General features: G+C 42.9%; 9 protein-coding genes and 1 non-coding gene across 10 annotated transcripts; 4 read left to right on the top strand and 6 right to left on the bottom strand.

Annotated features, from left to right (window-relative positions):
* Nucleotides 1–504: 504 nt before the first annotated feature.
* L199_008031 (uncharacterized protein) lies at nucleotides 505–2,222 on the bottom strand (the record flags this gene model as incomplete). Its single annotated transcript, XM_064893716.1, has 7 exons — nucleotides 505–905; nucleotides 1,003–1,202; nucleotides 1,264–1,393; nucleotides 1,464–1,506; nucleotides 1,569–1,834; nucleotides 1,916–1,984; nucleotides 2,069–2,222. 7 exons carry the CDS (start codon nucleotides 2,220–2,222, stop codon nucleotides 505–507), a joined length of 1,263 nt encoding a protein of 420 aa, XP_064749788.1.
* A 1,931-nt stretch (nucleotides 2,223–4,153) lies between these two features.
* On the bottom strand, nucleotides 4,154–4,813 carry L199_008030 (uncharacterized protein; the record flags this gene model as incomplete). Its single annotated transcript, XM_064893715.1, has 4 exons — nucleotides 4,154–4,300; nucleotides 4,377–4,433; nucleotides 4,502–4,604; nucleotides 4,713–4,813. The coding sequence occupies 4 exons, from the start codon at nucleotides 4,811–4,813 to the stop codon at nucleotides 4,154–4,156; spliced, it is 408 nt and encodes a 135-aa protein (XP_064749787.1).
* A 664-nt stretch (nucleotides 4,814–5,477) lies between these two features.
* Nucleotides 5,478–6,792, top strand: L199_008029 (uncharacterized protein; the record flags this gene model as incomplete). Its single annotated transcript, XM_064893714.1, has 5 exons — nucleotides 5,478–5,509; nucleotides 5,598–5,695; nucleotides 5,823–6,078; nucleotides 6,280–6,438; nucleotides 6,579–6,792. 5 exons carry the CDS (start codon nucleotides 5,478–5,480, stop codon nucleotides 6,790–6,792), a joined length of 759 nt encoding a protein of 252 aa, XP_064749786.1.
* Nucleotides 6,793–7,260: 468 nt separating this feature from the next.
* On the bottom strand, nucleotides 7,261–8,506 carry L199_008028 (uncharacterized protein; the record flags this gene model as incomplete). The annotated part of the gene is made up of 5 exons (XM_064893713.1): nucleotides 7,261–7,315; nucleotides 7,401–7,789; nucleotides 7,953–8,105; nucleotides 8,225–8,379; nucleotides 8,464–8,506. The coding sequence occupies 5 exons, from the start codon at nucleotides 8,504–8,506 to the stop codon at nucleotides 7,261–7,263; spliced, it is 795 nt and encodes a 264-aa protein (XP_064749785.1).
* Nucleotides 8,507–9,007: 501 nt separating this feature from the next.
* L199_008027 (uncharacterized protein) lies at nucleotides 9,008–9,986 on the top strand (the record flags this gene model as incomplete). Its single annotated transcript, XM_064893712.1, has 6 exons — nucleotides 9,008–9,088; nucleotides 9,154–9,178; nucleotides 9,390–9,487; nucleotides 9,623–9,666; nucleotides 9,752–9,828; nucleotides 9,937–9,986. 6 exons carry the CDS (start codon nucleotides 9,008–9,010, stop codon nucleotides 9,984–9,986), a joined length of 375 nt encoding a protein of 124 aa, XP_064749784.1.
* Nucleotides 9,987–10,713: 727 nt separating this feature from the next.
* On the bottom strand, nucleotides 10,714–13,217 carry L199_008026 (uncharacterized protein; the record flags this gene model as incomplete). The annotated part of the gene is made up of 4 exons (XM_064893711.1): nucleotides 10,714–11,082; nucleotides 11,246–11,458; nucleotides 11,584–12,655; nucleotides 12,769–13,217. 4 exons carry the CDS (start codon nucleotides 13,215–13,217, stop codon nucleotides 10,714–10,716), a joined length of 2,103 nt encoding a protein of 700 aa, XP_064749783.1.
* Nucleotides 13,218–13,766: 549 nt separating this feature from the next.
* Nucleotides 13,767–15,684, top strand: L199_008025 (uncharacterized protein; the record flags this gene model as incomplete). The annotated part of the gene is made up of 8 exons (XM_064893710.1): nucleotides 13,767–13,782; nucleotides 13,855–14,172; nucleotides 14,227–14,425; nucleotides 14,494–14,588; nucleotides 14,645–15,051; nucleotides 15,145–15,369; nucleotides 15,448–15,601; nucleotides 15,674–15,684. 8 exons carry the CDS (start codon nucleotides 13,767–13,769, stop codon nucleotides 15,682–15,684), a joined length of 1,425 nt encoding a protein of 474 aa, XP_064749782.1.
* A 1,744-nt stretch (nucleotides 15,685–17,428) lies between these two features.
* Nucleotides 17,429–18,482, top strand: L199_008024 (uncharacterized protein; the record flags this gene model as incomplete). Its single annotated transcript, XM_064893709.1, has 4 exons — nucleotides 17,429–17,516; nucleotides 17,582–17,884; nucleotides 17,943–18,276; nucleotides 18,347–18,482. 4 exons carry the CDS (start codon nucleotides 17,429–17,431, stop codon nucleotides 18,480–18,482), a joined length of 861 nt encoding a protein of 286 aa, XP_064749781.1.
* A 519-nt stretch (nucleotides 18,483–19,001) lies between these two features.
* L199_008023 lies at nucleotides 19,002–19,087 on the bottom strand. Its single transcript has one exon. It is a non-coding gene; the product is annotated as a tRNA-Lys (tRNA).
* A 299-nt stretch (nucleotides 19,088–19,386) lies between these two features.
* L199_008022 (uncharacterized protein) lies at nucleotides 19,387–20,179 on the bottom strand (the record flags this gene model as incomplete). Its single annotated transcript, XM_064893708.1, has 4 exons — nucleotides 19,387–19,544; nucleotides 19,596–19,799; nucleotides 19,855–19,974; nucleotides 20,029–20,179. 4 exons carry the CDS (start codon nucleotides 20,177–20,179, stop codon nucleotides 19,387–19,389), a joined length of 633 nt encoding a protein of 210 aa, XP_064749780.1.
* Nucleotides 20,180–20,813: the final 634 nt, after the last annotated feature.

Here is a 20,813-nt window from a genome sequence, read left to right as displayed (position 1 = left end):
TGCTGATGTCGAGATACGTATATGCATGGTAAGTGATAATGATGGGTATGAACATCTATAGATTGATTTACTACGAAAACACAGACACATGTATGAGGATGAACACTGATGAGATACTAACAAGAACTGACGAAATCAAAACAAATGGCTATGATATAGGAACAGAAGGCAGACTTGTAATTAAAGGTCAGTTGTGGGTTTATAAGAGGATCGACGGGAGGAGGAAGATTATAGTCAACAGAAACCCGATATCAAAATTAGGATTAGGATTAAAATGGTAAAGGTAATAATTCTGATTTATATTTTGTTTTTCTTTTATCTTTTCTTTATAGCTATTTCGATCTGCTTCAATCCTCCAATCTTATACCCATCTTTATCACCTCTAAGCTAACAGTAACACGGTCACCGTATTTGGTCAATCAGTTCATCGGATCTGTCAAGCAGAATCTTCAAAATTAACTTAAACCTCCTGGTCCACTAATTCGCAAACCTGTTGGAGGGATATCACTGACATTTTTCTTTATCAACAAGCATAGGTGGTAAATGTATATCCGACGGATTACTTGCGAAACTCGCCTGACTTCCTTTTCTAGGCATATAAATGCCCTGTGGACCCATTACGGGAGTACCCAACATATCTTCAAGACTCATCTCTTTGTCTTTGACAGTCCCTATGGCAGTCGACATCGAGCCGGATGAAGATAAAGGTGATAATGGCATGTTGGTGCTTGAGGGATGTTCAGTAGTATAGGTTGATGTGGAAGTATGAATTTGGATTTTTTGAGTACTTGAACCGCTGAAGCCGGAATCCAAACTTCCTAGATGGATCGTACGGTCGGTGGGCTCAGGGATACAAGGGAAGATTCGATGGAGGATTAATCCGTAGAATCTCTTCACTTCGGCACCTACATCGATAGATGACCATATCAGTATATCAGGAATAGGATCAAAGAGGTACCCCATACCGATGATGGAAAAAGGGAAAGTTTGACGGAAACTTACTAGTCACGAAACAAAGGAAGAAGATGTAACTACAAGCTACACAGGTGAAATAGGATAATCTCAAAACCAGCAGACCCCTTTCCGACACCAAACTTAATGGGATACTTTCGATTCGTCTGAGGTTGTGGACTGGAGGACCAAAGTGACCTAAGGGTTGAGGTCCTCGTTGGAATGACATGAGGTTGAAGATTGCTCGGAGGCTGGAGTTCATAGAAATCAGCATCAATCACTGTGAAAAAACAGTCGGGAGCATGTACTTGCCAGCATGTACCCAATTCAGCAACAGTCAAGAACATTAACCTGAAAAATTGTTCCTTGTTCACTGATGAACCTGTAGCTATCATCGATAACATCTGTTTACGTCTTCTGATGATATTGATAAGTGCGAGGGCTGCACGAGGATATCACGATCGTCAATCCTCAGTTTGCTATTCATTATTCGATAATAGGGTCTCACTCACCCGTGTATATAGCACAGGCGAGAGCGATCAAAATAGGAACGACCTGTAATAACAAACATCAGCTTATACTACCCATACCTTCTATACGTATTTATGTTCACCCACGGCCATCCAAAATACACCCCAGCCATTCCAGTACGTAGCAGGCATCGGTCCAAAACTCTCAACCACATAAAACCTTCTGTCCATATTACTTAGATGGACCAATACGCCCACGATGGGAACAACAAAGGTGACGGACAAATCGATCATTCGATGTTTTCTTCTGGCTTTATCGTCATATAGTGGAGAGTGAGGTCGGAGGGTGGTAAGAGATTCGAGTTGTTTGGCCAGTAAGAGATGAGCGGTGGGTAAGGCGAAATTGTATCCGACTAAGTGATTACAAATACATCCCGCCCGATATCAGCGATGCGGACTGATGGAGAAGAGAATGGGAAGAGGTGTTGACATACCAATAATGATTGTACTGATATCTCCCCATACTCTCGATTTGATATCTGAATTATCATCCCATACTATACCTACAATTTCAAACATTCAATCATGAGATTAGCAAACAGACTACTGTAGCACACAGATCATCGCCATCAAGGGGTGCCACTTACAGTTCACATTGTGTACCATGTTCAAAGCTGTCATCCAGAAGATCATGGATAGGGTGGCTATATTTCGAGTACGAATATGCCATGGGAGTGGATATAATGCTAGGATGGTAGCTAGGAGGGAAGGGATGAGGTATTCGATATGCTGGAATGACATGGTGCAATGGTGCCACAAATTCGATGGCGAGTGGGGAACTGAGAAGGATAGATCAAGGGTATGGAGATAGTACTGACAGATGTTAGTTGGATGTAGTTGATAACAGAGAAGAGAGAAGAGAGAAGAGAGGTATGTATTGGAGATGAGATGGACGAGTAAAGGTTGGATGGGTTGGATCGAAGATGCGGTAAGAGACTGCTCACCTACTACCTCCTTCCTTTATATATCTTTTCTTCTGTAAAAGACAAATCCAAATAGTATTCTTTTCTTCTTCTCACTTTACCTGTGGGTTTCCAAAGGCTTTCATTTCCTCTCTACTCCTTAATCGTGGATGCCAAGTCCCTTCAAAGGTCATTCATTTTCAATCTTCCTTCAATCTTGATCTTGCTCTCGATTCTGCTCCACCGAACTCAAGGCTTCCATCAAAGATCGATAGATCAGTCTTGTATGTGTGAAGGATTGTTGACCTCGATCTTTTGATCCTCCTTCTTCTCCTTCTTTGGGATTGTCTTCCAAGGCGTATGAACAGAGGTTTGATTAAAGAGGGTTTGATGATAGTCTATTGACAAATGTCCTTCTCGCAGTATATTTTACAATTGATGCGATCCACTCCACGAGCCACGGGAGAAGCATCAAATCCTCTCAACTCAATTTGTTTGTTTGTTCATCTACATTATCAAGTGTTGTGTTTTGTACCTGTATGGTATATCCTCATCAATCATGATGTTTGTACAAATCATACTCCTTTTCGAAAACGTTGATCCGAAGATGAAGTTGTTCTATCAGGTACTATACTCCTTGCACTGGAATCCTTTTTTACATTTTGTTCGATTCCGCCCTGTTCGTGCGCTAAAGGTGGTTTAGCTTCCCATTGGGTCTGCACAGCCCATTGATTGTGTAATCGTCGCATCATTCCGGGTCATCGTTATTATCCTGTTCGTGGACAAGAACAGAGAGATTATAATAGGGCACAAGGTCTGTGCCGTGAGTGGTGAAAGGTATTCAGGTACTATGGGTTTGATCGCCAGGGGTAGGGGCGATTTATCATTGCATCAGCCAGTTCACCGCAAGAGTTCTCAATAGAATTGCGCGTTGTGATCATTCTAAAGATCACTACATATATGCAGTACATCTGGTGTGTTTGTTTGTTTGTGTGTATGTTTCTATACAGTCTTTGCACACAAACACACCTCTAGATCTTTGTATGTACGATTCACTCCGAGATCCCTTTGAATCCGTCCACCGTCCAACAATCAAGGATACTTCCGGATGAGCAACTGATTGCTGATGGAATGATGTGAGGCTACGTTTCAAACTAGTTCAGTACCCCATTTCCCATCTTACTTTGATCGGATATTGTGGATTTGACCCGGTATTCGGTTTATCACCGAGATTGCTATGGTTCGATTGATGCTTTGTTCTGCCAAAGTGGCGAATCTCTTCACAACATGGCATGTACAAGGCATACCGGTAAGTAGGTCTAAGTAATTGGTAGCCTGCTCGAATTCTATAGGGATGATCATAGGTGTGATATGGGTACAGTATGACTATGCACATATGCTATCTCATTGAGGTTGTTAAGGTCTTTCCAATACAAATGGTGGCATCAGATGACGATCTAGGTTTACTTTCTGAGGCTCACCACTCTACGACTTCATTTCTGCACAATACAATTCATCATCAGATGGTATACGATAAAGTACAGTGCGGTAGTAGTGTGTTGTTGCTTCTCGTGCTTGGTTGTGGCTAGGTGGTCTCATTCATCCATTGATTCATTCACTCATACATGACTAACTGTAACAGATTTTAGGACAACGATATAGTATAGTACAGTACACTATACTACACCATGATATCGAAAAAGGCTCAGTTATACTTCATCTACCATACCATATTTTGGTTCGTACGGTATGTAAGGTAGATGATACATCTCAACCTAATCTAGCGAGTTCCTCCATATAAACAGTATCGAAGAATTCATCTAAAACTTTGAGGTTGCCTTGTTCATCGAAATCCATCATATAAACATATTCGGCCGAGAAGATCTTACCACTGACATGTTCTGGATTACCGTGAAGCTATGATCATTCCGAACAGCGAATACAGTATCAGCTATCCGACCAATCGACTTCGTTCGTTGTGAAAGAGATCCACATGAACTACTATCGATTTATCGTTTTCTATGATTTCCATTGGATTTTCACTATTGAACTATATTGTAGATGTCAGAAGATATCAGTATCAACTCGTCTGTGAACTTCAACTTTGATAATACTTACATTCCATTTTTTGATATTGTTTAAACCTCTCATCAATTCCAGAAACTGCGATTTACTATGTCCATGTGGTCTACCTAATCCACCTAATCTCTCGGGATGGGGTCTGCACATATGGTCATATACACAGTACAAAGTACACAGTATAGATTGTAAATGTCTTGTCTTCGATTTTCACCTAAAAGTTTGCTTTATAATTTGAAACTCGACTCACCTCCATATAAACTCCTCGGATAGATACGAAGCGACTTCTTTAAATCGTTTGTTAGATACTGCCGAGGCGAATGATAAAGCTGTTTGACGATGGGCACTCATATTGGACGTAATCGGAAAGTGAATTGATGTGATTTGTGTGTGAAATAGATATTTGTCTTAGTATGATACATCAATTAGTAGTAACACTCGAGGTCTTTGGTGATTGTGAGTTATAGTCGTATATCAAATCAGCGGGAATTCAATCAGACTCATCTCACTATTTATATTCGTCTAAGGCTCATCCTCACCATGAAGATGTTGTTGTTCCTCGATCTCGATGTTGACTAATACAATTATGCAAGATCCCACATCTTATCAATCCTTCGTAATTCAACATTCCCGTGCACTTATGAGCTCACAATCTTATCAATCCTCTTTCCGGTCTCATCCCATCGGAACGGATGGGTCCTAAATGAGAGGCATTTACAAGTTGACACACAGGTAGCCCATTACGTAAGTCAAATGACGGTACGCGTGTCGCTGTGAGTTGAATAGGTGACACAATCGTCAATCGTCAGTCAGTTGTCAATGTTGGATGCATGCTGAAGACTAGGTATCAAGTAGCATCGACACATAAACATATCAATCAGATAGAAACACCGACACCCAGTGCTTCATCAACTGCGCACACTGCCATCATCACCATCCATAGCTGCTCTCACGTATTCAGCTGTTCTGAGAACGTCACTTCATCTTCAGATACCACTGAATCAACCAAACCACCATGTCAGGTCCAGGAAGTGGTGGTGCTTATTCGTGAGTGGTCTATACCTTCAAGTCCAGCTTCATATTTCACTAGAGTGAACGCGGTAGAGCGATAGCTGACGTAGAGCTGCATTCGTAGTTTCTCCCTTACCACCTTCTCTCCATCAGGTAAATTAGTTCAGATCGAACATGCTTTAGCTGCTGTTTCCGGTGGTACGACCTCGTTGGGTATTAAGGGTGAGTTGAGAGTACACCATACAATTCATGTCACATCTGCTCTCCAAATTAGATCCACTTTGTCGAGTCAAAGCACAATACACCTGATCTCGCCTCAACATCGAATTTGACTAACCTATCTGTTTAGCAACCAACGGTATAGTCCTCGCTACCGAGAAGAAATCCCCTTCACTCCTTATCGACACCTCAGCCTTGGAGAAAGTAGCCCCCATATGTCCTAATATAGGATTCGTCTATTCCGGTATGGGACCCGATTTCCGTATCCTCGTAGCTAAAGCTAGAAAGATCGCTCAGGCTTATTGGAAGGTATATGGGGAATATCCACCTACCAAAGTGTTGGTGCAGGAGGTGGCGGGGGTGATGCAGAAAGCTACTCAATCTGGGTGAGTCTGAGTGAAGGTTCTTTCGTCTTTGGATTCGTAAGGGTAGATTTGGTTTGGTCTGGTGGAATGGGATATTCAATATAATTGGAAATCAACGGATGGAGTATTACGGGTACAGCCCGAATGGATTCATAAAGTTGGGATATCATTCATTTCCGGTTATGGCAGGCAAAGAGCTGATTTTCAATGACTCTTTCGCAGTGGTGTAAGACCATATGGTATCTCGCTGCTCATCGCCGGATGGGATTCTCACAGGGGTCAATCGTTATGGCAAATCGATCCATCAGGTTCATACTGGGCTTGGAAAGCCAGTGCGATCGGAAAGAATATGGTCAACGCCAAGACGTTCTTGGAGAAGAGGTGGGTTCTTAACAAACTAGTTCATCTCAATCTCGTATATCCTGTCAGACTCCCTGTCTATCTCCTCTATCTCTTCATTATTAAACAGCATACTTTCTGTATGATCGTGTACGAACGAAGCTGATCTTGGCGATATACAGGTACAACGACGAACTTTCCCTCGAAGATGCCATTCACACAGCCTTGTTGACTTTGAAAGAAGGATTCGAAGGTCAAATGACTGAACAAACGATCGAAATTGGAGTTATCACCGTTCCGACCCCTGAACAAATGGTTGAGAAATCTGGGGAGAGGTTACCACCTACATTTAGGAAATTGAGTGAGAATGAAGTTAGGGATTATCTGTCTTTGTAAGCGCAGAATTGATAGCAATCATACGAGTTATACGTGATCTGCACATCGGTAGAAGAGATGTAGAGAAAAGAAGATGTCTCTATGTATATGAATGATACCTCAAATATTTTCCAGAGTGTCAGATCACTTAACAAGATTCTGAATTGTATCGCAGATATCTGAGATGACAATCGTGAATAAATAATGAAGAATGGAGGAGTTAGCTGCTTTTTATGTTCAATGTACTAAAGCCCATTGAATTTTTTCTATATGACAAACATGCTACACTGCAGCTCGTATGTCTATGGTCATTCGAAATCATTATATTACATATACGTGCGATTTGTGTTATTTACTCATGCTGACTTCCAATAACGATGATTATATACAATTCACTTTGTTTCTCCTCAATAATGATGTGATCGTCCTTTAAACTTTTGCCCTAATTCTTCCTTCACATATCTCGACTTTCCCAATCTATCTATTCCACTAAGCCTTCTTGGCACCTCTGCTAGGTGGTTTCCTCGTACCTTCCGTAGTAGTCCTACATTAATAATCCAAAATCAGCTCTTGGAAAATCCTGATATAATATATTCAAGCAGTATCGAGATCATCGATAGATCACTCACTTTGCTTTCTTACTAGGAGGTTTCTCGGACTTCTCACCCTCCTCGGAAGTTTTCCTGGGTGGTCTTCCTCTTCCTCTCTTCTCACCCTCGCCATTGCCCTCTTCGGAATGTTTCTTGGGTGTTTCATCTTTTTTGCTGCTGGGTGGTCGACCTCTACCTCTTTTCTCACCTACTTCAGCTTCTTCGGTGGTAGGTTTCTCAGGTGATTTAGCTTCTTCTTTCTTGCTGTTAGGCGGTCTGCCTCTACCTTTTGATTTGGGTTTCTCAGTCTCTTCCTTCTCGGCTGCTTCGGGTTTACCTTTCGATTTGGGCTTGTCAGCTTTCTTTGAAGTCGGTTTAGATGATTGGGGTTGATCCGATTTAGATAAAGTCTTCATGGGATCGTGGCCCTGGAGATTGTATAATAGATTTACATATAGTGATGTCAGCTCGATCCACGTAAGATGTTCTGTATTGCGATTGAATCAGTGAATAAGAGAAATTAGATGGCCTTTCGAATTCTTCCACTTTCCGTACTTGAGAACGATAAAGAAATGGATGATATTCACTCACCCAATTCTTCAAACTTCTAGTCGATTTAGTCTTCTCCAACTCTTCAGGAGTCTTGGTTTCCTTCAATTTACCTTCCTGAGCTAAGTGTCTTTTACAGTACGACACGACCCTTCTCATGTGTTCTTTATCTTCTTCTGTATATTTGGATGGATCCTGTGATCGAACACAACAGATGCGATGATGATGTCAGCCTTCCTCAATGACCGGTAATATCGAATCGTTGCATGGCAATTACACTTGATGTCTACAGTATTTAGATAGGTAGTACGCACCTTATTAGGATTCCTCTTTAAGATGTCAACAATCTTCCTCCCCGATTCGTGACCTATCGATTCACCTGATCCGTCATCCTTCTGATATCCTGTTGATTCCGATCCCTCGGTTTTGAGGAATGTCTCCAGCTCGTCTGCTGTCATGTTGACGATTTCTGAATGTAGTCATAATTGGTATTAGCTCACTGGTCTTGGTCAACAGTGAAGGTGATCAGAAAGGGAAAGGCTGGTTGACTCACCGTTGAAATCGTTTACCACGTCTTGTTCTGATTTAGGTGCCATGTTGGATCTTTGAGATGTTATGTCAGTATGTGTTATATATGATCAGTGTTCACTATTCAGTATAAATGTGAGAGAAGGAAAAGGAAAAGCAATAGGATGTAAACAGAACAACCATTCCTTATATATATAGCTGTATCACACTGTCGTCATACCTTGATTCTGATCATCACACATCATCAACCCATCAAACATTACCCATAACGAAGAGTAACGTAACCCGATCGAGATGTACCTCATAGTATGATCGGCGAATTCAACCTCACGCATCCCTTATTTACACCACCCCCATATGGCAAATCGACCTTGACGATATACACCCCACCCACTTAATCATCCCTTCCCTCGACATCTCAACATCTTTCGAGACGAGCTTCAATATTCTTTTCCTCAAGAGAGGTATACACGACTGTACTCACATCTACACCTTATCTCAACAACATCTACACTACCTGTTCACCTTTTCACTCAAATCTCCCGAAGCTCCGATAGAACCCTTGCAAAATGGCCAACTTAGGTGTCCCCGTAAAACTCTTACATGAATCGTTAGGTCACATAGTCACGGTTGAGTTGAAGACTGGAGAGGTGAGATTACTACCCTTCATATATGACAACGGTCTTACTGACTTATGTGGAATAATGCCATGTAGATGTACAGAGGGAAACTGATGGAGGGTGAGTCTTACTTTCAATGGACAATCCAGAAGGGAGATGAATTGTACTAACGAACTATATTTCTATCTGTCTTTAATCTCCACTCTCTACAATATCAACCATCTAACCTATCCTGAACACCCAACATTTACATCCTGTATCCGAAAATCATGTGTTACAACTAAAAACACACAACTACGTACATGAACACGTATATGTTGTGATATCGCAGCCGAAGACTCGTTGAACATCTCTCTTAGGGAAATAACAGTTACAGCTAGGGATGGACGTGTATCTCAATTGGAACAAGTGTACATCAGGGGAAGTATGGTGAGTGGAAACCCTCCTGTTGCGTCCTTCAAATAACCTAGAAGAGGACGCGGTGATCACACAGTCAGACATCGAATCAAGTCGATATCGACTTCGAGTAGGAGGTTATGCTAATCCATCTTGCTATATTGATAGATCCGATTCGTCATCGTACCGGATTTACTTGCCAACGCACCTATGTAAGTATCACACCCATAAGCTGTTATATCCCCGATGATAAAAGGCCAGTAACACTGTATGCTAATATTTATTTTTTCGTTGCAGGTTCAAGCGAGTCGGTCCTAACGCTATGAGAGGAAGGGGTATCGGAGCAGCCAGAGGAAGAGCTACTATCCAACGGGGTGAGTCCATCCATCCATCCATCCATCCTGACCAACTATTTCCTTATCTCGTTATTGCTTTTTCTGTCGCTCTCCTACGGATGTACTGATGTCGATGCGTGTCTATAGCCAATGCTCGACGTGGTACCACTCGAACGAATCAAGGTGTAAGGCGATAAGGCATAATGATCAGTGGGGTTGGGGTGTAGTCGGGAAAGGGTGATCACAGGATCAATATGATATTTCCATTTTAAAAATACAGTATGATCGAGTTTCCGTTCGAATCATATTTAGATGTATAGCCTTATATACTCGAAAAACGGAGTATGTCATATAACATGATGCAAATTGAGAAAATCAAATTATTATACCATAAATCAAACGCACCATTTTCTTGATTGCTTCCCAATTGATCCACTAGATAAGTCTTGCGCAATGGGAAAATGCTAGCAAGTGCGTGCAGTTGGTTAGGTTCGCGACTTCAGAGGCTACTGTACTAACGGATTCGAGCAGATAAACGATATACGATTCCTTTGGACCGATACGGCCATGTCGAGGTTTATTGGTCTTCATTGAAAAGCACATATACTGAACATCGTCATATGATCGATTGCATAGTATTGTAGTATTGTGGTATTGCAGTGTTGCAACTTGCGTCACACCAAAAACGAAGCTCACAAGGAATGCATGAGCAAATCAAGTAGCATAGCACTAGTACAGCACATGAACAAAACCCAACATGCTATGACAATTAGAGAGTCAGACAAACAATCCAACAAACACTTGATCAAGACAATCCATTGACTCCCTGACATCCACTCCAAAACCCAAAATCCAAGTTCATCACCTCTCCCCTCTCCACTAAACATCCACTACAGATCCTAGATACAAGCAAGCTGGTCTGAGCTAACGAGTATACAAGCTATTCCTTAAATTCCTAGCACTTTCATTGCCCCCACCCCCTACTCCTGCCGTTGGCGCAGTAGTTGAATTCAGATCAGTTTGTTTAAGTAATTCTTCTAAATCACTTTCAGCCAATTTCAATTTACCCATACCCTTCCTAGCTATCGCACGTTGATATAATGCTTTTTGATTCTTTGGGTCTTTGGATAATAGGTAATTACAATCTATTTCAGCCTTTTCATGAGATCCCATGTTGTTCAGAGCAATTGCTCGGTTTGAGTAGTACACGGTCTTTTTACCGTCGAGGGATATTGCTCGGGTGTATGATTGGACGGCTAGAGGATGTTGTTTCATGTTGGAGTGTTCGTTGCCCTATTCATTGAAAAGAATGATTTAGCTTTTGGTATTTGGGATGATGATTTTTAGTCATAGTCTAGTTCAACTGCATTTTGAGCGTGATGGAAGGTGCGTCATACATCGAGAATGACAGTGTATTGACATTATACATACGTCGAGATACGAAACGACCACTCACCCGCTTACGTTCCCTCCCACCCAGTTCCTCCGCCCATTTGTCCATACACCCCTGCCAGGCTTTCAGCTCATTTACATCTTCCCTACGTTGGACGGATGGTTCTGCCAGCCGTCGATATAGTGCTATCGGATGGACACGCTGCAGTTCATCGATATCCTTGGCATAAGAGGGGTATGAAAATGGTGAGGCCGCTGTAGAGATTTGGTGGAGTAGCTAGGTAGAATAGTCATTCGTCAGTATACGATAGCTCAGCGACGTATGAAGGCGAGGAGGAAGTAATTTATCGGACACAACAAGACAAGTCAAGCCTGAAAGAGTGATGATAGCTTATAACTCACCTTAACAAAATGTCTAAAAGTCAAGACAATCGCTGTATTCCTCTGACTTGCATCTTCATCTGTCCATTCTTTCGGTAAATACACCACAGCCTTCTTACCATCCTTGGTACCATTCATTCCATCTTTGTTCTGCGATTTCGGAATAGTCCCATTTGGATTGACAATCATTTTCCTTAATTTACCTCCTCTTCCTTTAGCTACTTTTATCATCCCTCCTGAACTAGGTGCTGTAGGTGGTTTAGAGGAAGATTTACTTGATACTGATCCATCTTCAGATACATTATCATCTTGAGGTAAGCCTAAATCTATCCCCTCGAGAGCTGTGGGATGATTCGTAGATGGTCCATAGCGATTTTCGACAGCTTGATCTTTCGCTCCCATCTCTTTTAATCTCCATCTCAGATGTTCTTCCACCGCTAACACATCCGTCATCTGAGGATGAGGGAATATCTGAGGTCCTCTATTGACTTTCGCTGAATTAGTCGTATTCTGTACGAAACCCTTTCCTTCAGGTAGGTTTAGTTGATTAGATGATTTCCTACGCAAACTCTCTTGACGAGCTTTAGCCTGTTCTTCACTTTCCACACCTCCCAGCCACCCATTTGATACTCTAGTAGATTTCAATTCGTAAGGTAATAAGCTTACTGGACCGCGACGCGATAAAGCAGCTTGATGAAAGCAGTTCAAACATGTTGTAAGTTGACACAAACATGGTCCGTGATCGTCTTCTTCTTCTGGAATACCATGATGATATGATAAGTTGTGAAAACATATACCATCCCTGTATAAGCTTGTTCCGGTAGTTGTAGGTGCAGGAGTTGGCAAACCGAGAGGTGAGAGTTTGTTGGAGTTGGATGAAGGGGAAGGTTCGGTATGAGGTTTGGAACCTGATAATCTCTGTTCTAACTCTTCGTATAAAAGATGTAACATCTGAGATTGAAAGAGATGATCTAGTTGTTGTCCGCCGTAGACTATCTTTCGACGTAGGAATGTAGGGCTGGAACCGGTCATAATTAGGTGAATGATCAGGTTGGGTAGGGTATGGGTGAATAGTTGGTGGAATGCTTCTTGCCTAAGCAATTCAGGCCAGAGCAAACAGCACAATAATAAAGGTTAATTCTTCTTCTGATCCTTTATATTCTGGAGGGAGAAGGCGAAGACTAAGATCACGTTGACAGGACTCACCAACACTGTTCAACCCAACAATCATATTCTTTCCTCAATACCATCCCCATATCATTTACAAATCCATCAATCTCATTCTCGCTGAATCTACCCGTTCTCTCACTGGCATGTCGGTTCTTCTCCTGCCATGCTCGTCCATCTTGACATCGTACTACCCCTACTCCTGTACTCGTTCCGTTCGTCTGTGAAGGGGAGTTCTCGTTGTCTGAGGTAGTAGTTGGGTCCTGGTGTCTTCCGGCCACTTGGATAGAAGGTAGCGAAGGTGGAGGTGCAGGTTGTCTATAAGCCGAAGCTGCATGAGCCAATGCCTGAGGAGAAGGGAAGTTGAAATTGGGCGGTAATGGTAAACCACCCCCTCCGGTGGTGAATGGATGAAGGGATCGGGATTGAGTTGCGAGACGTTCGGTCAATGCGTGTAAGGAAGCTGTTGCGGTCGTTTGATTAGGCATCGATAAGATGTGGTTTATGTGATATACTGTGTTATTTCGGTTTGAGTAAGATTAGGATTGAAATATGGTTATATCTGGGCTAATGTTGAACGGGACATGTAGTAATCGATTTAACAGTTTTTGAGATTGGTTTTGACATATAAGCAGTAGTGAAGAGGCAGATGACAGTAGAAAGGTAGGACAGATATCGATCTTTATAACTTGTTGTATGCTTGTGCTTGAAGAAGCGGACACAATGACTCTCAAGATGACTTTGGATCTCATCTCATCTCAACTGGTCAACTTATTCGAAGATCAATGCTCAACTACGAGTACCTGCTATGAGCCAAATACCCGTTATCACTCATCTCAATAAATCCACGTGTAACAGCCATCCCATCTAACGCGGTCAAACATTACCATGGCCTCTGGTGTTTATCGATTGCTTTTACCACTCTACTTAACTATAACTCTCACTTCTCACTTGCATAACAGCTCAACCCCTCGACTGGATTCCTACCTCGGCACTTCTTACCTGGCTGAATTTGTCGGAAGGATTATCTCGTCAATATGGTTTACAACGGAGGTAAGTATCTTCTCCTTCCCTCCCTATCCCTCGCGTCCTCGACTGCACTGACATCTGTACATCCCCTCACAGACGAAGTATCAGCCCTCGTAGTCGATTTCGGGTCATACACCACTCGAGCAGGGTATGCAGGAGAAGATTGTCCCAGAGTAGTCACACCCTCTTTCTACGGATATATCGATACTCCCGAAGGTGAATCTTCAACTACAAATGGAAATACCAACGGAACTGCACAAGCGGAAGATGTAGTTATGAGCGATGGCGAGGAGAAGACCAACGGAGATAGTACATCGACATCGAAGACTACAAGGAAATACTATGTGGGAGAAGATGGTGTGGGTGTGTGGAGGAAGGGTATGCAAGTTGATAATTTCATGTTGGACGGTATTGGTGAGTATTCAGCTGTCCTGCTTCAATGACGTCCAAGCTAATTATCCGATATAGTGCACGATGCCGAACCTGCATCTAGATTGTTAAATCACATCCTCCACGATAGATTGGGTGTGGACCCAAGTGAACATCCCATCATGATGACTGAACCAGCCTGGAACACGCCAAAGGCTAGAGAACAGTTGACGGAGATGGTGTTTGAGGGAGAGAAGTCGCCTGCTTTGTATTTTGGTTCAGCGGGTGTATTGTCAGCGTGAGTCGAAACGTCTCGTTCGCCCGCTAGCAGTTCGGGTCTCATCTATTCTGTTTGATGTCTTATAGCTTCGCTGCTGGAAAACCTACAGCATTGGTACTAGACGTAGGCTACACACATAGTAGTGCTGTACCCGTCGTGGATGGATATGCCTTAAGAGCAGGTAAGCTTGCACACTGTCTCGGTTCAGTGCATACAGCTTATACGGAGTAATAACAGGTACGATGAGACAACCACTTGGCTCAGAATTGTTAATCTCCCAACTCCACTCCCACTTTACTCAACCATCTTCCACCAGATCATTCCCTCTATCCCTCGCATCTCGTCACTTGATTTCCAAACGTGATCCTCAACCTGAACCAGGATTGAAACCCAATCCGATCTTACGTGAAGATAGATTATCCGATACTACCTCATCATGGAAAAAATGGAGCGAGAACAGTGTGATTGAAAATTGGAAAGAATCATGTACGGAGATTGTTAATTATAAAGGATTCGATTTCAATACTTCGAAAGATCTTCCTCAAGTGTTGTACGAATTTCCTGATGGTTATCACCAGTATTTCGGCGAAGAGAGATATAGGTTTACCGAGATGTTGTTTGATCCTAAGAATTACTTCAATCAGGTATGTTTCAATCAATTCGTCCCTTTTTACATACCACCAACCGGACGATACTTGAATACAGAACATTCATGCTGATTGTTCAACATCGAGTAGTCAATCGAACCTCCCGCTACTCTTCGAACGGTGACCAACACCGACCACTCTCACTCCCTCAAAGATCTCGTACCTCTGTCGCAGCTGGTACACGACAGTATAATGGCTTGTGACGTAGATGTCAGAGCGGCACTCTTACAAAACATAGTAGTAGTTGGAAATACATCTTTGACCAGAGGTTTGATAGAGAGATTAGACGTCGAGTTGGCAGCTTTGATGCCTAGCGTGAGTTTTCGCAAATCTACCAGCTGAAGCTTGTTTGTCGAAGGAAATAAGCTGATGTGGTGGTGTTCGATGATGTAGCAAAAAATCAAAATTCACTCACCTACGATCCCCTTCGAAAGGAAATACTCATCATGGGTTGGAGGTTCGGTATTAGCTTCGTTAGGAACTTTCCATCAATTGTGGGTTACAAAGGATGAATATGAAGAACATGGAATGAACATCGTTCATCAACGTGAGTCACCCTTTTCCAATATATCGTACCAGTTGTATAAAAGATGGCGAGCTGATGAGCGTATAATGATAGGTTGCAAGTAGATTATCTTAGATAGTATCGAGTGTGGGTGTATGCTATATGATATGCATGAAATGTAATTATATATGCAGCATTACGGTAAGCAGATGCGGAGCGGTGGGATATGACCGATTGGTGACTTGATACTAAAGCTCTAACACTCTTCGATGAACAGTGATGTGATACATTTTGTTACTCATTCCTAGACCAGTACTAGACCCACCAACCCTCAATATCGAATACCCGTTCTTTCTCCCTCTGTCCTCTCATCGCTGGACTCTCAAATCAACTTCTCGATGACCTATGTAAAACCCGACAAGATCACCATGCGTTTTTATATGGACTAACTTGGTCCCAAAGCCTTTTCCGATCTTCATAGCTCATAAATGGATAAACTTCCCACTCTTCGTCTGAAGGTGGCCCTCTGAAGTTGAAATCGATGTATAGTCTTTTGAGTTTGGATAGATAGGAATCGGCATCCTGAAGATTCGACTTGTAGATGATTTACACTCTGGGGTCGTAAGTTGTCATAGAAAAATATGGTAGTTTGCATTTCGAGGAGAAATGAAGTGGATTGATGGATATTGGGATTTGACTGTGAGCGATATCTTCTGTTAATTGTTTGATATTGAAGAGTGGAAAAGTATGGAAAGTTGGCTTTGCAGAAAAGGCGAGACTGTATCGCCGCATTTGAGGTATATTATTCTGATCTTAGGGAACCAGCGACAGAGGGTGCCATCTTGCCGATCATCAACATTTTACAGAGATGATGACAGGGCGCTCGGAACTATTAGTAGCTCGCAATGGGCATTATTCTGATACTGTATGTGGAAAATAGAACATGGACTGACTTTGAGAATATCGAATACTGGTCTTCTCGTCACGTGTTGTACATACAGACGATACTTTGGGCGTATCCATGCCGATACATTGTTTGATGGATTAACTGATTTTTACATCAATCCACCTGAGGCGGCTGTGCAAGCTGTCTTGATGGGAATGGGAGCCAAGATAACCTTATTGTATGATTGTTCAATCGCCCTGATCATGTCTCATCTCCGACTAATCCATCAGACAGTGGGTGCCCGAGCGCAGTTGTTTCCTGAGAGCATTTCATAGCGTTTGAGAGTATCAGCATAGTCTCGACAGGACAACTACCATATCGTTCCATTGAACATAGGTTTATCTGATATATCTGCATCTCTACTGATCATTCAGAACCCATCGCAAGAAACGCTAAGAATAAATACTCCACACTTGGCAAAATCACTAGACGCTATGTCTTCCTCCGGTCTGATGGCGAAGAAGATCTGGAGCTGTTTCAAAAGTCTGTCACCTGCCTTCTTCCGACGACATACACCTTGTTCCCCCTCTACTTCACCCCCGGCACTTCCGCAGAGATCTTCTCAGTCTCATCGACCGAAATTACTGGTACTTTCAACATCCCGCACAGTGGATAAGGGCCAAGTCGACACACCATCAAGTAGATTCTCCGACTTAGCGCCCTCACCTGACTCCACATTAGGCAAATGGTTCAAACAGCAGCTCCAGACTCGCAAAGCTTCTGCACAACCGTCTTCAACATCATTGTCTAGTCCCATATCCCCTGTTGTAGCAGGAGACAAAGAATCACAACATGATCTTCCGTTATTCAGTTACCGTGAAAGACCCAATCCACCAAAAGTGGTATACACCTCTTGTCAGCACCACGCGAACCAACACCTCTGTCAGCTCAAAGGACCAGCTTTAGGTCTCGACCTGGAATGGATGACGTTCTCTTTCGATCGGTCAATCTCTCTTATTCAATTCTGCGACAAAGATCTGATAGTGCTTTTCCAGTTGGGGGAAAATGGCGGTGAGTGATTTGCTATTCTTCCATTGATATCCATGTTGGAGACTCAGCTGATGGTATTGCCACAGTCTTACCCAAAGAAGCGATAAAATTGATCAACAATCCAGAGATATACAAATTAGGGGTTAATATCAAAGGTGATCTCAACCGCTTAAACGACAATTTTTCGGATGATGGGAACTTCAAGCCTGCCTCGTTTCTCGAATTATCCAGACTTGCTAGGATGGTAGAGCCTGAATGGCGAGGGAAGGGTAGAAGACTCATTTCTCTGGCAGATCAATGTCAACATTTTCTTGGGAAAACTTTGAATAAGGACGAAACTATACGACAAGGTAATTGGGACGGAGAACTAAAAGAGGAAGCTACCGATTGTAAGTGTCTCCGATTCAATGTAGACATCTTGAGAGCTAGCTGCTTCATTGACTGTAGACGCTGCCAATGATGTTTACTCTTCACTCAAAATATACGATAAACTCATATCCATGTCAGAACTCAAGCAGATCACTATTGATTATCCATACCTGTGCGTAGACCGTGATCCACCACCAAAAACGAAACCATATTCTCATCCGCTCATAGATGAATTTGAACTTCAATATAATGCTCCACCAATCAAGTACACTATTGCAGGAAGGGAATTTCAGCACCCAGCCTGGGCTCCGAGGCTGCTCCCTTCTGAGATCAGAGCTTTTGAAGCTTTTCTTAAAGGTGTAAGAGTCAGGTATTATGCGGAGGAGTATAGGATTCAAATAATCACTGTGCAGTAAGTGTTCTAGGATAACAGTCCTGCTCATCGGGAAAGATCTCTGACGATGATGCCACACCATGATCAGGACTTATATCAGTAAAGTAGTCAAAAGGTTTGGTATGAATGGTCTGACTGAGGAAGAGCAGACAAGGCTCATAGCAGAAGCGTGGAGACGACCTCCCGGTATACCCGTTCCTGCGAGTGCTTCAGCTAAAGAATAAGTTGGTATTCTCTATATATAAGGTATCGCAACCGCGGCGATTCACGTCTTTATATATGAACCCATATGCATACTATATATTCATCCATCCAGCTCATCATTCATACCATCATGTGCTCACCTCTTGTTTGTTGTGTATGGTTCTATGTATATTTCACGCAGTATCTTATGCACAGACATTCACTCGCATGGACCACCTCCACCGATCAGGAACGGACAATTTTCCGATGGAAGCAAAAATCCAATGTTCGTAAAAGTTTTTTTTTTCCACTCGTAGCAAATTTCAGCGAGCGAGAGTCACACCTAAGCGAACGAATCTAGACGGATTCGCGAAAAAAGAACACAAACGCAGTGGTATATTCACTGTGAGGACCTGTATTCTCTTGCTTGTAATGCATATTGTCGTGTATGCTCCCTGAACCCAGACCATACCCTCACCAGATTCCCTTCCTTCCCTTCCTCTCCTCCCCGGACTACCAAAAATGTGATTCCACGATGTTGTCGTGTCATAGCATAGCTTAGCCCTCGGTGGGACTCGAACCCACAGCCTTCCGATCTGACTCTGAAGTTAAGAGTCGGATGATCTAACCATTGAGCTACGAAGGCCCACAAAAGTGTTGAAAATCCCCTTTTTGAATGGATAGATCCTATTTAGATATGAATGAAAGACAACGGGCTTCTGGACTTCGGCAGCTCTTTAAAGGATTGGGAGAGCTGCATGGAAGGAGGCAGGAGAGGTGCGGAAGTCCTTCCCCGACGAGCATTAAGGGATCGTACAAGGCTTCTGTTCAGCCCTTTCGCTCTGTTTGTCAATGCGCCATGTGGAAAAATGAGAACTGAACACGAAAAGTACTGTTCATACGTGAAAAGCAATCACTTATACGAAAGCCCTTCAAGAACTTCATTCACCTTTTATCATGAGTGACATTTGCCTTACGACATATAGCAGGGACATCAATTGGCTGACAGAGTTTTCCTATGTCAATTTTCTTTCCCATTTTGTCGGCTCGACTTTTCAGCTTGAGGAAAATCTGCAACGCCGATGTGACATCGTTTGCTGCGTCTTTTGGAACCTCACTGTGAGTTCGTCTTCGGTCAAGAGAGGCGCACTCACAGTTTATTTGTTTCTCGCTCAGTCGATCACTCCAACCCCCTCTATGACTATTGCCGTTCTTGCACAGCTTCTTGCCCAAATACCTCTCGCATAATCCTGCAAGACTGTAGTACCCCGACTCCCATGTACTGGGACGATCAAGTTCGTGCGCTAGATGCGATAATTCCAGTATGGAGACAGGTTGTCTGATGATATGACCGTTTTCTAGCCAAATGATCATCAGCACAAGGACTGAAGCTTCCATGGCGAATTAGCTCACGAAAGAACCGATCTCTGTAGGCTCGAACAAGACTTGCGCAATCATTGTGAATTCCTACACCCACCTTGATGATCTTGGGATCACACAGTAGCTGAAGAGTTCTACGGGGTAATCGCGACTCTGAGTGGACAACAAGTGTGAGTAGAGACACAATCTCTTTTGCCTTGAACTTACCCAATCCATTCTTCAATTGTATCAATAGAACCGAGTGTTCGTCACACAGTTGCAACAGGGCAGGTTTCTTCGTCGGATGGTGTGTCTCCTCTGATATCTCCTCAATGTACTCGACGTCTAATCCAATCACATTTCCCTTCAACAGCTTCATTGCGCCCTTTGCGCTTCGACGAGAAGTCAGAAATCTGAATCGTGGCTGAGTGTCCAAGTCTTTGTAGCTATATCCGGGCGGTGCTTCGGGCTGGGGCATCTCAGAAGCCCTCGGAAGCTCGATGAGTGGTAGTGGAGAGTAACGATGATCCTGCTTGTCTTGACAAAATGTTGATGTGAAGCGTGTCCAAGAAGGCCTGTACGGTGGCCAGTATCTACAGAGTGTCCTGGTGAGAGGCATTTTCTGGAACGATGCGAATTTGGTCGAGAGCAGCAAGAACGACAGAATTCTTTGGAAGAGTTGGCACGACGCTGCATATCGAGAAATCCCAGACATATTATTACAGAAGTGCAATGGCACGGATGGTACGTGAAGCTGTCACAAACGTCGTCATGCATTTCGAGTCATCATCCATACAGACACCAACTGGATGAACCTAGACTCGAATAGACGTGACCTTAGTTGAGTCCATCGATGTGACTCGAAGTACGATTGGTTGTCGTCACCTATTATCTTATCTCCCCGAGACACCTTCCAGACCGACTTGCGCGGTGTTTCAATGGTACATATTGCATTATTGGGTCTTCCGTTTATCCCATGGCGCTAAGGATGAGAGAGCTCAATCATATATGTA

Source organism: Kwoniella botswanensis, chromosome 3, assembly GCF_036426115.1.
Source record: "Kwoniella botswanensis chromosome 3, complete sequence".
NCBI lineage: Eukaryota > Fungi > Basidiomycota > Tremellomycetes > Tremellales > Cryptococcaceae > Kwoniella > Kwoniella botswanensis.
This window is presented reverse-complemented; position numbering and strand designations above follow the sequence as displayed.